General features: G+C 32.6%; 2 protein-coding genes across 4 annotated transcripts; both read right to left on the reverse strand.

Annotated features, from left to right (window-relative positions):
* Nucleotides 1-1,234: 1,234 nt before the first annotated feature.
* On the reverse strand, nt 1,235-9,425 carry LOC129314164 (uncharacterized). Its single transcript, XM_054957532.1, has 7 exons — nt 9,303-9,425; nt 7,472-7,664; nt 7,226-7,359; nt 6,952-7,086; nt 5,738-5,775; nt 5,513-5,579; nt 1,235-1,767 (listed from the first exon to the last, which is right to left on the reverse strand). Exons 1-7 carry the CDS (start codon nt 9,423-9,425, stop codon nt 1,354-1,356), a joined length of 1,104 nt encoding a protein of 367 aa, XP_054813507.1. The 3' UTR covers nt 1,235-1,353.
* LOC129313783 (pentatricopeptide repeat-containing protein At5g02860-like) lies at nt 8,122-12,787 on the reverse strand. Of its 3 annotated transcripts, XM_054957169.1 has the most exons (3): nt 10,096-12,787; nt 9,270-9,315; nt 8,122-8,985 (listed from the first exon to the last, which is right to left on the reverse strand). In XM_054957169.1, exon 1 carries the CDS (start codon nt 12,639-12,641, stop codon nt 10,191-10,193), a length of 2,451 nt encoding a protein of 816 aa, XP_054813144.1. In that variant the 5' UTR covers nt 12,642-12,787; the 3' UTR covers nt 8,122-8,985; nt 9,270-9,315; nt 10,096-10,190. The 3 variants fall into 3 exon arrangements, with proteins under 3 accessions (XP_054813144.1, XP_054813145.1, XP_054813143.1); XM_054957170.1 differs by lacking the exon at nt 9,270-9,315 and having other exon boundaries at nt 8,125-8,985; XM_054957168.1 differs by lacking the exon at nt 8,122-8,985 and having other exon boundaries at nt 9,008-9,315.
* Between the last annotated feature and the right edge of the window lie 4,082 nt (nt 12,788-16,869).

Below are 16,869 nucleotides of genomic sequence, written 5' to 3' on the forward strand. Positions count from 1 at the left end.
AGAACGCTCAATCTAAAAAGGGAGAGAGAGAGAGAGAGAGAGAACGAAGAACCAGAACAGAACGAAGAAGGAAAGCATAAAGGACGCACCTGGCTCACGAGCACGAAGTCGACGAGCCGGGTTCTCTCAGGCGAAGAAGAATGAAGTAGGCAGTGGCTCTCTCAGACGGACGGAACTCGGACGCACGAAGTGGATGAAAGCCGTCTAAAGCACGATGAGGAATTGAGGCAGTAGGTTGGCAAAAGTTAGATGAAACCCGGCTCCCAGGCAGCGCTCAGGCCCCGTAAATCCTTTCTTATTATTGTTCATTTTTTTTTAAAAAAAAAAAACATAACCATTAAGCATTACAATTTTATCAACTTTTACTTTTAATTTTTATAATTTTTAATATTTTTGATTTTTATGATTTTAAAAAATTTGAGTGACACTTATTTTTTAAATTTTTATAGTTTTATTTTTTATTATTTAGTATTTTTTTTATTTTTTTAAATTTTAAAAATTAAAATTTATAATTATGATATTTCATATTTTTTTAAAAACCACAAAATTATAATATTAAAAAATTAAAAATAAATTATAAAAAATTTAATTTTAAAATATAAACATATAATCTACAATATAAATTTAATTTAAAAATTGATTATCTTTTAGGAGTAAAATAAAAATGAGTTTAAAAAGTTTACTTGAACCCCTTTTTTAAGATCAAGTTTTAAAGTTCAGGTTTTTTTTTTTAAAAAGAAATTCATGTCCAAACTCTTATAAAAATGACCTTGAATGAGCGATCAGCCAAGCTTGGCTTTTATTCCTTGTTTTATTTTTCTCCTCTTTCTTGTTCCCTGAAACAATAATTCAAAAACACCCTAAACATGTTTATGCTTTTTATTCTCTTTTACAGAATTCAGTTTTTTTGTTTTCTATTACACTTTCCCGACTAAAAATACCTTATCAAACAGATGTTTTTTTTTTTCCCCCGAAAATATAGTCGCAAAAGGGATAACTTGCTTGACATATATTTTAGAGCAAACAACAGACATTCTTCTCAAAAGGTTTTCAAGACATATTTTTGAAGATTATATTGATAAATTAGACATGATTAACTTCTCCGTTCAGACTTAAGAGAGGGTGGTGAGCTTGACGGGAGATTTAGTAATTAATTTTATTATACAAATGCCAAACATGGTATTATTGAGTAATCCCATTTTGGCAGATTTTGTGAGATAGAGAGGCTTCTGGGGACCTAAATTTTTTTTTTTTTTTTTGCGTTCTTGCTGATATATGTCAACTCTGTACATGAGTTCTGTAGCATGAAATGTGATGTTTCAAATCTACAGTAAGCGAAGAAGAAAATGGACATCACAAGAAATTATACACGGCAAGGCCAACCAAGAAACCCAATAGTGCACCAGCAATAACTTCAACCTCAGTGTGGCCTATCGATACTTTTAATGGGAATAGACCATTTGCTGCCAACTTTGAGAGTTCTTCTGCATCTGTTGAAAAGCCTGATGATGATAGCTCCTCACTGGTTTTCTTTCTTTTACTGTCAGATTTGACCAACACTGATGCATTTCTCGGTTGTGTTTCTGAGGAATTGGCTTCTGGGGAAAGAAGGGACTTCTCTAAGCTTTTTACATTCAAAGAAGTTGATGTTCCTAGCTGGGAATTGATCAACCTATCATCTCTATCTTTGGAATCTACAGAATTTTCTAGCATCTGGAGTAGTTTGTTCAATACTTTGGCATGATTCCCCACTTCTCTTCTTACACCCTGCAAATCACAACAGCACTCAACATTCCAAGAACCACAAACATTTATATGGATACGAGAAATGCATGATGAGGACACCAACACATGATAAAATATGCATTGCTTCAATTTTTTAAATGCAACTTCTTGTCTAATGCAAGCATGACACATACAGGATATGGCACTACATTGTTTATAAGTTCCTCTGAACATGTTTCACTAAAATCAATAAAAACTTTAAACTTAATTAACTTTGTCTAAAAGTTTAACAAGTCTTCAACTCCCCCTTATTAAATATACAACAACAACAACAACAAGCCTTTATCCCACTAGGTGGGGTCGGCTACATGGATTGCAAGACGCCATTGTGCTCTATCATTTATCAAGCTTTTAGGAATATTATTAATTAAGAGATCACGTTCAACAACTTCCAAGAGTGTTCTCTTAGGCCTTCCTCTACCTCTCTTAATCGGACTCAAAGTTATATGTTCCACTCTTCTCACTGGTGCTTCCCTTGGTCTTCTTTGTACATGCCCAAACCATCTCAACCGATTTTCTACCATTTTTTCCTCAATAGGTGCCACCCTCACTTTTTCGCGTATGTGCTCATTTCGAATTTTATCTTTACATGTATGTCCGCACATCCATCGTAACATTCTCATCTCTGCTACTCCAACTTTATGCTCTTGCTGTCCCGTTAGAGCCCAGCATTCACTACTATATAACATTGCCGGTCTGATAGCAGTGCGATAAAACTTTCCTTTAAGTTTATTAGGTACCTTACGGTCACAAATAACTCTTTTAGCTTTTCTCCAATTAAACCACCCAGCTTGAATTCTATATGAAATATCTCCACTGATTTCGCCATCATTTTGAATAATGGCTCCCAAATATCTAAACTTTTCCACTTGAGGTATAATTTGATCTCCCAATTTCACTTCCAAATTATTTTCAAATAGTCCTTTACCAAATTTACAATATAAATATTCCGTCTTACTTCTACTCAGACGAAAACCTTTCGACTCCAATGTCCTCCTCCTTAACTCAAGTTTGCAATTAACCTCTTCTCTTGTCTCTGCTATAAGAACTATATCATCCGCGAAGAGCATACATTTCAGGATTTCCTCTTGAATATGTTCCGTCAAAACATTTAAAATCAAGTTGAACAAATAAGGACTCAGAGATGATCCCTGATGTAGTCCAATCTTTATAGGAAAATCCTTTGTTTGACCACTAGACGTTCTTATACTAGTTTTTACCCCCTCATACATATCTTGTATGGCTTTAATATAAGCAATCCGTACTCTCTTTTTTTCCAACGCTTTCCAAAGCACTTCTCTTGGTATACGGTCATAAGCTTTTTCCAAATCAATAAAAACCATGTGTAGATCTTTATCTTTACAACGATACTTTTCCATTAATCCCCTTAGTAGATAAATCGCCTCTGTAGTTGATCTACCTGGCATAAAACCAAATTGATTCTCAGAAATACTTGTCTCCAATCTCAACCTGTGCTCAATTACTTTCTCCCACAATTTCATTGTGTGGCTCATGAGTTTAATCCCTCTATAGTTAGTACAATTCTGAATATCTCCTTTATTTTTATAAATAGGAATTAATGTACTTCTCCTCCACTCATCAGGCATTTTCTTGGACCGTAAAATCACATTAAATAACTTAGTTAACCATCTCACCCCTTCTTCACCTAAACATTTCCACGCTTCGATAGATATACAATCAGGTCCGTTGGCTCTACCATTTGTCATTTTCTTAAGAGCTTCCTTTACCTCCTTATCACGTATTATTCGATAGAATGACAAATTTTGTTTTCCTTCACCAGTTACTAAATCCTCCAAGTTACTAGATGAATCCTCTCCATCATTGAAAAGTTTAGAAAAATAAGTCTCCCATCTATTTTTAATTTCATCATCTGTAACTAAAATTCTTCCCTTTTCATCCTTAATACACCTTACCTGTTCTAGATCTCTTGATTTTCTTTCCCTACTCTTGGCAATCTTATAAATATTTTGCTCTCCTTCCTTCGTCTCAAGGTTCTTATAAAATTCTTCAAAAGCTTTAGAACGAGCTTCACCCACAGTTCTCTTAGTTTCCTTCTTAGCCATATGGTACCTCTCCCAATTTTCCTCATTGTTACATAGCCTTATTAAATATACATACTTTAAAAATAAAATAATCCAGCATTTAATAATTTTCTGCCTCCAATGGGGACAAAAGTATAAAGGTGGACACAAAAATTAGAGGTGCCTTATGAATAGGACCAAAACAAATATTCTCCCTCTACCCTATAAATAAAACAAGGAGTCATTAGCATTTTTGTTCTTTTGTTTCTATGTTTTGGTCAACTGGTGTCTGAACCAGCTTGCGTGAACTTCAATTGATTTACCCCTCCAGTCTAGAGAAAGCAGGTTACCAATGTCATGGCTGGGTATTTCACAGGAAATTTTCTTGCATTATGGTACTAAGCCATTGGCACGGCTAAGGTTCAAAACAGAGAAAGTACATCTAATCAATCACATGTCAGATACTTGCTTCTACTAGCCTATCACTAAACGAATTACTTGGGTTAAAACAAGAAAGGTTCTAGATGTAAAGAAACTTTTTTCAAATAAAATTTGACGTAGACGCCTATTATTCAGCTTCAAACCATTACAACAATGAGCTGCAAAGAAGCATTCTTCCTGCAGGACCTAAATAGTGGCCTGAAAACAGTGTTTTGTTTCAGTGAGGGGAATAATGGGGTTAAATAAATGCTAAACAAAAAGACTGATTTAAATGAAACATTGAACCATGTTCCCTTCAAAGCAGCCAAAGAAAACTACTTTCCTTCAAACAACCTTTTTTCCACAAAATGGACATGGAAAAAAAAAAGAAAAGAAAAGAAAAGAAAAGAAAGACATGGATGGAAAATGACTGATCCTTTATTACCAATGAAAGCACGGTTCACCCTTAAAAACCATATCATTTTTACGCATAACCAATAGGACCCTTGAAATAATCAACGACAAAATAACCCCAAAGCAAGACATGGTGCAATTTTTTTTCATTTCCCACAAAAGCAGCATCAACTGATTAATATTATATGACGCCCCCTCAATTTCCATGGTATCAGTTCGGCCAACAGAAACTGTCTTGGAAAGAAAGATTCATCTGAACCAGATTTAAAAGTTTCAATCAAATCACATCCTTCAAAACTTGAACAAAAGTTCACTTTTTTTCTTATCAAGCTGGAATCCAAATACAACATTTCTGGCACAGCATATTGAAGGAATAATGCCCCAAATTCTAATCTTTCAAGAACAGAGATTTTTGTTTTTGTTTTTATTTTTTATCAAATCCTATCTGCTCAACATGGAGTTTTCCTTGTACTTTAAGTCCATTATATGGTGAAATTCCTCCAAAGAAAACAAGTTTTGAGCTCGAAGGTCAAAGTACATAAATAAGGGGTATAGCTCTCAAATCTATGATCTATCACATCATAGAAGCTCAAAAGATAGAGAGAATTCATGGTGTAAATGTTTTCCCAGCAATGTCCGTAAACATATAGCATCTGCGTAAAGAGAATAAAGTTACAAAAGGAAATCCTATTGAAATGTGATCATTTGCACCATCTCAGTCAGAAATTTACATCAAATAGTTTGATCGCTCATTGGTATATATCAAACAAGGAAACTCAAATACTCAAGTCCTATGTCAATAATGTCAATACACAAGAATCTGACAAGAATTTGACAAAAGAATACCATACCTGAGCATCATACATAATGAGGCCAGCATACACAACTGATAAACCAAAAATGGGATCGGAGAAGCCTCTGCATTTCAAAATAATATGCTTACAAATAAACCCCAATAAAAGAAACTCCCCTATACAATTTTATGCTTGATTCTTGAAGTTCAAGAGAATACATTAAACAGAGGAATTTTCAATGAACCAAACACCTAGCTGGCACAACATAATCAATCTTCTTACCTCTCAAGACCAAGGAATGTTGCAGAAGCCACTGTTGCCTATCCACAGGAAAATGCAAATAACTTTGTGAGATTGACTCTGAAACCCAAAGCCCCAACAGGGTTATTTATAATAAACCATTCAAGTGACGTGGATAAAAATTGGATAACAACAAAACTCAGGTCCAATTTTTACTAGGTTTTTGCTATCGAAGTTTTCTATCAAGAAATATGACAAGTATATACCTGTTTGGGTAAACTAATAATAAGATTATTGATTTGTTATGCCCATTTAACCTCAGTCCTTTCAGTCAGTATTAGTCTTTTAGGACTAGGATCACTTGAGAAAAGTGAATTTTCAAAGCTTTGAGCCGGCCTTCTCTCTCCAAAGAGAGTTACACAAAAGATCCTTCAGTCAGCCATGGGCCAGAATCCAGCATAACCAAAGCTTTAGCCTGATTCCGAGCTAAGCTGCCTTTTAAGAGTTCCAACTCCATTTGGCAAGTTAGGGCTCGTTTGGTACATGGAATGGAATAAAATAGGACTGAAATGAAAAATCATCATTTGCTTGGGAAAAAATATTTCTCGTGCTCCTAGATTTTTTTTGAAAAAAAAAAAGTAACAAAAGGAATTATTATTGTTGAGTAACAATAACCAAAGTACAATAAATATTGCATATTTCAATGTTTGTGCAAGAAAAAGGAAATATCTTCTCTTTAATACATCCAAATGGGGCATGAGGGAAAGAGATTCCCTTTCCTTTATACAAAAAGCAAGATATGCAATATATATCACAGCCTTATTATTAGTACTCATCAATAACAGTTCTATTACTGTTTTCATTTAAGGACAAAATTGTTTTTCATTCATAAAACTTTTTCATCTTATTTTCCTTTATACTCATTTCCATACTGCTCATCAAAAAATCCTAGGAGAACGCAGAAAACAAAGAGCAGGGCTAGGGAGAAAAAGACAGTAGCAAACATTCCTACTTTCACATAAGTCATTTTGTTAAGCAATTCAAAGAGGTTGAAAACATTTACCAAGTTTCTTATTACAAGAACTAGTTCATCCATTCATTAATTTGTTTAGAAATAAAACTAGTTACGCAACATTTCAGAGACTTATTCTTTTAGATTTCAACATTGCAATCAAGAAATCTCCCCTATATTTTGTTTCTTAACTACTTATTATATAATTATCTCTAATCCAGAGGACAGGGGTTCAAGGTCATACGGACGAATGGGTTGATGGAAATCCTCCGGCCTGAATGACCGCCTTGATATCAAACTCTTTCCCATATAGAAGCACAGAAGTAAAGGGCTTCGAAATCTGCCCAATCGCCGCAGAAGCACCAGCTGCAATCAGAACCTTCGTAGCAGATACAAAATCATTTCAGCAACAAAAATAAGATTGAAAAAACAAAAAGAGTGGGACTGATAAAACGTGAAAATTGAGAGAAACCCATAATATGTAAAGCATTTAAGGATTGAATCTCGATATGGGGCACCTTGTTATGGGCCAATTGAGAGATGTCATCGAATGATAGAGCTGCAAGACAGGTGATCTTGAAGGTAGAAGCGTTGGCGTTTCTGAGACGATGTTGCGGAAGTTGATGGTGAAGAATAGGATTTCGATGACCGCCTGATGAGACGAAAGAGATCAGAGACGGAAGAGCAGAGACGGTGGAATGCAACAAGAACATGGCCTCTCTTTCACTCGTTCGGTCCACTCTATCTTGAAAGTTGCAACTTACCGAGTCGCAATTTTGAATTCCGCGTACTAGTTGGTTGTTGCGCCGTTTTGCTGCCGCCACATGCTAGCAATTTTAGAGCGTGGTTCACGTTGACAACCAAAACTACAATGCTTGTGGTTATTGCAGGTAACTTTAACCAAGATATCTTCTTCAGCAAGTTAATATTAAAAGAAAAAATGGTAACAAAATCCCCCTATGAATAATAATTTAATCTTTTAAAATATTATAATTTTTTTAAAGTTTATAAAAATTTTTTTATTATTAATAAATGTATATAAATTATTAAATTATTCTGACTAAAAATAAATAATTTATAAATTTTATTTAAATATTCATAATTTTTTTTTTATATTCACAACAATATAACAGCGAATTAAAAATTATATGTGCAACATGCGAAATTATAATTTACTGTTATATTATTGCGAATATAAAAAAAAAGTTGTGAATATTTAAATAAAATTTATAAATTATTTATTTTTAATAAAGTCAATTTGATAATTTATATAAATTTATTAATGACAAAAATTCTTAAAATTTTAAAAAAATCATTATATTTCGAGGACTAAATTATCATTTATACATTTTAAAAAAATTTTATTATTATTTTCTCATATTAAAATTGCATGTTCTATATTTACTTTAATTTAATAGTTATCACTTCTTTTTTAAAAAAATGTTATTAATTGCATATTGGAAAACTTAAAATAAAATACTTTATATTCTTTTCATTTTAAATTATAAAACACTTCTAAAAAAATTTAATATCCCAAATTTTTTCATGGTATCAAAAGAAAAAATTAACATCTCAATGCATTAAACACTTAAATAAAAATAAAATTTTATTAATGATACTTTTTTAATATTATCCCTCACATATATTCTCTCTGTTTTTTTTTTTTGGCAAACAGAATATTAAATAAAAGGCATTCTTAAACTTTTATAAGTTTGTTTCAGAAAAATAAAATTATCAAGTGTGTTTAATAAACTTTATTAGCACACCTGGTTTTATGCCTTATAAATTGAGAGAGGGAGTAGTTTTTTAACATGATAAATTATTATTACTACTACTACTAATGTTAAAACATTTATAGATTTTTACCTTTTTTTCTAAAAACAATGTGCTCCTTTTTGTTTTTTTTTTTTGGGAAAGGAATATGCCCTTAAAACTTAGGTTAAGAGACAAACAGGCCAAATGGAAATAATTCAATGTTTCATGCAAAATCTTCAATTCAAGTTTTACACAAGAAAAAAAAAGGTAAAAGAGCTACTTTTTATTTATCATGTTACTTGTTTACAAAAAGAAAAAAATTATGCTTTGCTAGTTTGCTTCACTGCTTGTTTTCTTTCTTTTATCATGATACTTTCAAATTAAAAATTAACATGGATGATAGGTAACTAAATTATTTAATATAATAACAAACAAACAAACTTCATAAATTATTTGATCGCTTGACAAGTCCAATCTCTTGTTTTCCAAGTATAAACTTGAATTCATATTCCAGCAAAGCACTCTGCAAAAATGCACTAATTAGCTGGACATTCAAAGAGGTAAGCCATACTTCTTTGAAATATTATCCATGTATAACAGATTTCAAAGCACAGGTCTAAAAAGATCAGCGATATCAAGATTATACAAAATCATATTTTTCTGTTTAGATACATTAATTAGAAAATATTACCAGAAGCCTTCTTATCAGAGGAAGCAAAATTGCTTCACTGCACAAGTAATTTTGATTTCATTGCTACTAAATAAATAAATTATACAATATTATTTATCATCAAAACATCCTCTCACCATCTACACCATTTCCTTTGAAATTTCATGTACATCCACACCATATCTGCATCCAACATCAGAGTTATTACTGATTCTTTCTATGCCCGCAGATAAAGTACCAATAAGCTCAAGGAGGAAGCTTAGGAGCAGCCGGGCAGCTTCCACGTTTGCCATTAAGTTACTTGATTAAAACACAAGTCGAGATTTTTTACAGCTCAAAATAGTTTTTTTGAGAGAAAACACAACAGTAGATCCTTTACTTTGATTACTTTTTGTTTATAGTTCATAGTTTCTAAAGTTTTTTATCATAGTTCTTAGCTCCTTTAGTTTGATCAATTTGTAATGTTAGTCCCTGTAGTTTTAAAAATACATATAAAAACCATGAGCTAGCATTGACGGAAATAATTCCACAGTAGCTCTCTTAACCCTTTACTGACAGTAAAAATACAAGGTATGATTGAAAATACACATAAGTAAAAAGCTCTTTTATATTTGGAACGTGGGAGATGGTGAGATTAAGTATACATCAACGTAAAGGTTAATAGAGTTCAGTACGTGTAAGCAAAATAAACTGTGTCAATGTCAGCTCACTCATGATCCTTATGCACTTTTTCAAAACTATAGGGACTAACATTGTGGATGGATCAAACTAAAGGAACTGGGAATAATGAAATAAAACTATAGATACTTAAAAAAAAAAAACACACACACACACAATCAAATTATAGGAACGTATTGTTGTATTTTCCCTTTTTTCAAGAAAAAAAAATCTCTCTACATGTTATGTCCTTACTGGACAACATAAACCAATAATTTGTGGCCTTCGGACCAAGTTCAGGATTACCTTCGCACCCGAATGTTACACAACATGGAAGAGGATGTCATCACTAGCAGCTACAGAAGCATTCCCGTGAAGCACCATGAGAATCATGGAACAAGTTATAACCATTTTCTTCCTATCCGCTCCAACAACCTGCCTTCTTCATCCTTCGAAATGTGAGGATCAAGGTCCGTGAGATTCTTAACAAAATCGTCTGCTTCATCCTGTCGATTCAGCTTACGATACCCATCAACTATAGAGTTGTAAGTACTCTGGTTTGGCCTACACCCCAGCTTGATCATGTATCGAACGACATCAATAGCCTCCACAAACATTGAGTTAGCAGCATAAGTTGAAACAAAAGTGTTGTACGTGACAACATCAGGAACAAGGCCATTATCTTTCATTTCAGATAATATCCGTGAAGCCTCCCCCATCCTACCGTTTCTACAGTATGCATAAATAACTGTATTGTAAGAAATTATATCAGGCTTGATTCCTTTCCCCAGAATTTCCCTCAAGATTTCTTCTGATTTTTGGAAATTCCCCGAACGGCTATACATATACATCAAACTGTTATAAGTGGTCAAGCTTGGAGTAAATCCAGTCTCACGCATGAAGTTCAAAATTTCATTGGTTTTGGCCACCAACTGCTTCCTCCCATATATTGATAGCATTGCATTAAGAGTAGTTATGTCAGGTGAAACCTCTCTTCTCCGTAACTCCAAGAAAGCGCGCTCTGTTTCCATCAGGAGGTCACTCTTGCTATTTACTAGAACAAGGGTCTTCAAAAGCACAGGATGTGTTTCAACTGAACCACAATATATCTCCTCCGCAAGAGCTTTCATCTTCTCAATCTCCTTACCATTGGCATATGCATGAAGCAAAGAAGAGTATGATAACTCATTAGGTTTACACCGACCACCCTTCATTTCTGCAAGGACTTTCTCCGACTGTTCCCAAAGCCCTCCTCGTGCCAACGCTGCCAAAACAGCATTATAGGTAGAAAGGTCAGGAGTCACTCCAGCTTCCAACATTCTCTTGTAAACGGCCATTGCTTGGTCAAAGGAACCACACCTGCTGTATGCACTGATCAAGGTGTTGAAGGTGTCCCTCTCTGGAACAAATCCTGCTCTCTTCATTTCTTTAAAAACCCCTGATACCTCAGAATCCATTCCATTCTGCCCAAATACAGCTAAAAGTGTGTTCCAAGTAACAATATCAGGGGTACATTTGCACAACTTGATCTCTTCGAAAACCTTCATCATTTCTTCAAACTTTCCCCGGTTACCATACATCTTAATAAGGGCATTAAATGTACAAATATTAGGTTTACAACCCATTGCCATCATTTCTTTAAGAACTTCCATTGCAAAATCATCTTTTCCAGCCTTCTCAAATCCAGATAAAAGGGTGGTATAGGTGAAAACATCAGGTTTGATTCCTTTCTCCATCATTTGGTTTTTAAGCAGTGTTGCTTCCTGCAACAACCCACCTTTAGCACAAGCAGATATCAATGAATTGTAAGTTACAATGGTTGGGGGAAATCCATTACTCTCCATCTCTTTCAGAACCTCCATGGCTTCCTTTGGCCGCCAGGACTTACCATAAACATCCAATAACGCATTGTATGTAACCTTGTCAGGTGTAAATCCATGTAATTTCATCTCCTCAAAAACTTCAACAGCTTCTTTGTACAAAGAATTGCGGCGACAACAGCTTATAAGTGTATTGTAAGTGTACAAATCCGGCGCAACCCCGTTTATTTTCATACCCTCAACAAGCGCTATAACTTTACTCCAAGGCATGCCCATTTTACCATAAACATTCAAAATCACATTATAGGTAATTAAAGTAGGTGTACACCCCTCTTCTTCCATCTTGTTGAATACCATCACAGCCTCCCTGTACCTCCCATTATTAGAATAAGCTGTTATTAAAGAAGTATAAGCATAAACATCTATTACAACCCCATTTACTTGCAGACTGTGAAGCAAAGCAGCAGCCGATGAAACCCGACCCGCTTTACCAAGAAGGCTAACAATAACGGCAATTGCAGAACCAGTCAAGAGCGTGACATAATCTTCCCTTTTTCGAACCCATTCAAACACACTCAATGCCAAGTCAAGTTTATTGTTAAACCCTAAACCCTTAATTATGCCCAAAATATCTGAAGACAGTGAGTCCCCACTAGAACCTAAAGATTGACTTAACGTTTCATCCAATTGCTTGAAATCAAATGATGGGTCGGTTAAGGTTTGGAGTACCTGCGCACCTTGAGCTGAAAGCCGATGATTCAACCAAGGCTTGCCGCGGTTGGGGTCTAAGGACTTGCCGATGCGGCTTCGACTTCGTGTCCTGGTTGGCTCGTCTGGGTATTGAGCATTATTGTGCTGGTGTTGCGAAGAATTGGAATCATGGTTCAAAAGGAGGTCTTGGAAAAGAGGGGTCATTGGCGGTGTTGGAGGAGGCGTGGGTGACGTGGGATGAAACTGAGGATGACTGGGAAAGAGGGGTCTGGAGGGTGGTGGGTTTGGAAGAAGAAGAGGCACAGCGAGCTTCTCCGCCATTGATGAAGGAAGGAAGAAGTGAGGAAGGCCAAGCGTGATGTGAGAGAGAGAGAGAGAGTGAAAGTGAAGGAGCGAGGCTTGCTCAAACGTTTCCGGCAACAGGCAAGCTGAAGAAGACGACCAGTAACTAGAGGCTGGGGAGTTGAGTAAGCTTGTGACATTTGTTGTTATTTTTTTGGTTTTATTATGTATTATATCTATGTTTTACTTGAAGAGTGCTCTTCCAAATAAAATACAGAATTAATAATTTAAATTAAATCTAACAAATTAGTTTGAATTCGTCTGAAAAAAATTAAAATTAAAATTAAAATTAATTATATATACTTTTTTAAAAGTAGGATATTTTAAATTCAATTTAAATAAATTCAACTTAAATTAATCTTGATCCAATTGAATCCAACAATTAGAATTTTTAACTTTATATATATATATATAAAGGTGGTAATTTTTATCAAACCCAATAAGCCAGCCTGAATTTAGCTAAAAAAAATTAAGATCGGACTTTACTATATAAGTTTTTTTAAAAAAATAAGATATTTTAAGCCTGATCTAAATAAGTCAATTGAAATTAAACTTGATTTGAATAAATCCAACCTGTTGACATTAGTGGCTCTAAAAATACAATAAATGTTTCCTACTTTTGATTTTATAAAAAATTTCACAACTTTTCATATCTAAGGTGGAATAAAGATAAGAGACAATTACCGTAAAATGCCCCACAATTATTTAAATACTGAAAGTTTCATGAAATTTTTGAATAATTATCCAATCTCTTATAACTTAGGAATAAATGCGATTGAAATGATAATGATCAAAAAGCTCATATTATAAGATGTTTGGTTGATAACTTGGTAACAATCATTTATTATAAGGCTAAAACTATTAACAAATGAGGTATTTATCGTTCAATTGATAAATTTGTACTTGTCATTAATAGATGCCTCACTTGTCAATACATTTACCTCATAGTAAAAGGTCATTGCCAAGTTATCTATATCCCATCTCATAATATGAATATTTTGATCATTATTATTTCAATCTTATTTACTCCTTAATTTTTAGTAAACCTTAATTTTCAAGATTCGACAGATATTTTTAAATTTGATAGGACATTTGAATATTTTAAAAGTTTGCAGGGATTTTATGGTGATTTTTCCTAAATATAATAATTGATTTATTTAAAACACCTAATTAATTACCTGAGTAATTGAAAAAATATATAAAAAAACTATCAAATATCATACATTTTAGACTAAGTAAACTTTCAAAAAATGAACAATGTTGTAATCTGGAGGAAATATTTATTATCCATCTATTATCGACTAGTTATTATATTAGATTAGAAGGCACACCCTTGATCTTGAATTATAGGATAAAGTTGAAATTTTTTTTTTATCCCAAACTATGAGACAATTTAAAAAAAAATAAGATTTATTAATAATACTTTTTTAATATTAACTTTTTAAATAGAGAAAAAATTAAAATGATATTGTAGCGTGATGATTAAATATGTAAGGGTATTTTTAAAGGTTTATATTTTTTATTTGAAAAAGTAACTAACTAAGTTTATAAAATGCCATTATTGTGTTTTATTAACATGTATAATCTTATCTCAAATTATCTTATAATTTGGAATGAAGGAAAGAATAAATAGTGACATTGGATGCTAATAATCAGAAAACTAAATAAAAACATTAGAGGAAAATGTGGCAAACACATATTCCTTTAGTCTTATTTATAGATTTAACAAGAAGAAAGTTAAAATTTATTAAATTTTTAGATAAAGTTAATAAAATTTAAATTTTTTTTGTTTTAATAAAAATATTAAAAATGACTTATAAATCGAACTAAATGAAATAACGGTAAATGTGTATTTTTATTTTTGAAATATTTTTCAAGGAGCACCCAACACCCTAATATTTTTATTAAAGCAATTTTATCCTTAATGTTATCAAAATGAAGTATTTGTGCCATTTCTGTCAAATTTCTAACATTGACCTCACATTAACTGTTAAAAAATTTAACAAAAAGGGTAAAAATACTTTATTTTGATAACATTAAAGGAAAAATTATTTTAATAAAAATATTATGGTGTTGAGTGCTATTCATAAAATATTTTAAGAATAAAAGTGCGCCTTTATCAAGAAACAACATAGGAGAAATATTTAAGATTTAAACAAACAATTTTCTCTTTTATCCCCTCTGCACTCAACATTAATAGCTGAATAATAATAATAAGGGAGAATGACAATTAAGGACCTTCTAAGAACATTAATCTCAATTACGGGCCGTAAAATTTTGAAATCCTAGTTAAGAATCATGGCCCTTAATTGTGATAAAAAAATATAGTTTGTAAGGTGAGATTCACTAACGTGATTTGAGAATTTACTAACCTAACTTGGGAAAATTACTAACGTATATTGTGAAAATATAAAACCCCACTTAAAAATGAAATGTTTAACAAAAAGCGTCACTTGAGAATTCACTAACTATACTTGAAAAAATTTCTAACATATATTATGAAAAAATGAAACCCTACTTGAGAATCATTAATAAAAAGTGACTTGTCCAAATTGATGTTTTTTATTAAACAATCGATTCTCAGGTGGAGTTTCATATTTTCATAATAAACGTTAGAAATTTTTTCAAGTTGAGTTAGTGAATTTTCAAGTGGCGTTTTTTGTTAAACAATTGATTTTCAAGTGAGTTTCATATTTTCACAATATACATTACAAATTTTCTTAAGTTGGGTTAGTGAATGCCCCAAGTAACAATAATGAATTCCACCTCACAAACCATATTTTTTTATCACAATTAAGGACTATGATCCTTAATTGAGATTTCAAAATTTCACGGTTCATAATTGAGATTAATGTTCTTAGAAGTTCCTTAATTGTCATTCTCCCTAATAATAATATCCACGGAAAATGCGGCCCAAAAATGGGAGAAATACCAATAAAGGATTTCACAAGAATATTAATGTTTAATACTAAATATTTCATCATAACTTAAATTTTTAAATTCAGTATTTATTCTTTTATGTTTCAATGCTGGAACTTTTTTTTGGGGGAAAAATCATGATCTAATATTAATCTTTTTATGAGATACTTAATTATCGTCTTTACTTAGGAGAATAATCCAAAATAATAATAATAATTGGCCTTCGTCACTGACCAAGACTTCAAGTCTCCGTACACTGTGCCTAGCATTTGGAGGTATTCAAGAGCTGACAATATTGCTGAAGGCTGAAGCAATCACTTGACACGAGAATACAAACATAGAGTTCTTAGTTTGCTTTTACAGTCTAATATCAGAGAGCAGAATCAAATTGTTGCTAGAAATCATTTAAGTTGAATAGAAACTTTGCTTTTATGAAGATTAATAAGATGGTTAACTTTGTTTTATCAGTTAGCTATGGTAACGTGAAATCAACTAGTCGTAATCTATAATATCTGAAAGTTGCAAGTGATTATTCTCATATCTTCATAACACAAACTAGAAAAATAAAAGGAGACGAAATAGTACAATTTTTTTTTTGAACAATTCAACAACATATGTTTTATTGTAAATTAGTTATTAATGTAGAAATAGAGCTAGTAATTTAGGTCAAATTTAATAGGCTAACCCGAACTCACTTGAAAAAAGTTAGGGTTGGGCTTGATCACGTGGGCTTTAAAAAAAAAAAAGGTATGATATTCTAAGCCTTATCCGAATAAGACCAGCCTAAATTGAGCTTGGCTCGAATAAGCCTGGCTATCAAAATTACCAACTTTATATGTATGTAGAGAAGGTAATTTAAACCATATCCGATGGGCTAGCTCAAGCCCGCTTGAAAAAAGTTATGGTCAGTCTTGATTATACGAGCTTTTTTAAAAGGGTAGTATACTTTAAATCCAACCTAAATTGAGTCCGGCTCAAATAAGTCTGACCTATCCTAATCACCAGTAGCAATCCTTTTCATTTCATTCCCACACTTCACTAGTCATCATATTGTTTTGATCTTTGATTTAAATCTTTATGTTAAATACGTCCAGTAACTGAAGAATATATGGATATTATTTGGTGCTGATTGATATTTCTGGGAAGGGGTTACAAAATTTGAATATTGTTCTCTTCTCTTTATAATGAACAATAAATAGCCAATCCATCTATTGTATTTTTTTTAGGTTGATAATAATAAAGATGTATTATTCAGATTAGCCCATAATATTTTTCATGGTGTTAAGAG

This window comes from Prosopis cineraria, unplaced genomic scaffold, assembly GCF_029017545.1.
Source record: "Prosopis cineraria cultivar Desert tree isolate PC_DT_omini unplaced genomic scaffold, ASM2901754v1 PC6, whole genome shotgun sequence".
NCBI lineage: Eukaryota > Viridiplantae > Streptophyta > Magnoliopsida > Fabales > Fabaceae > Prosopis > Prosopis cineraria.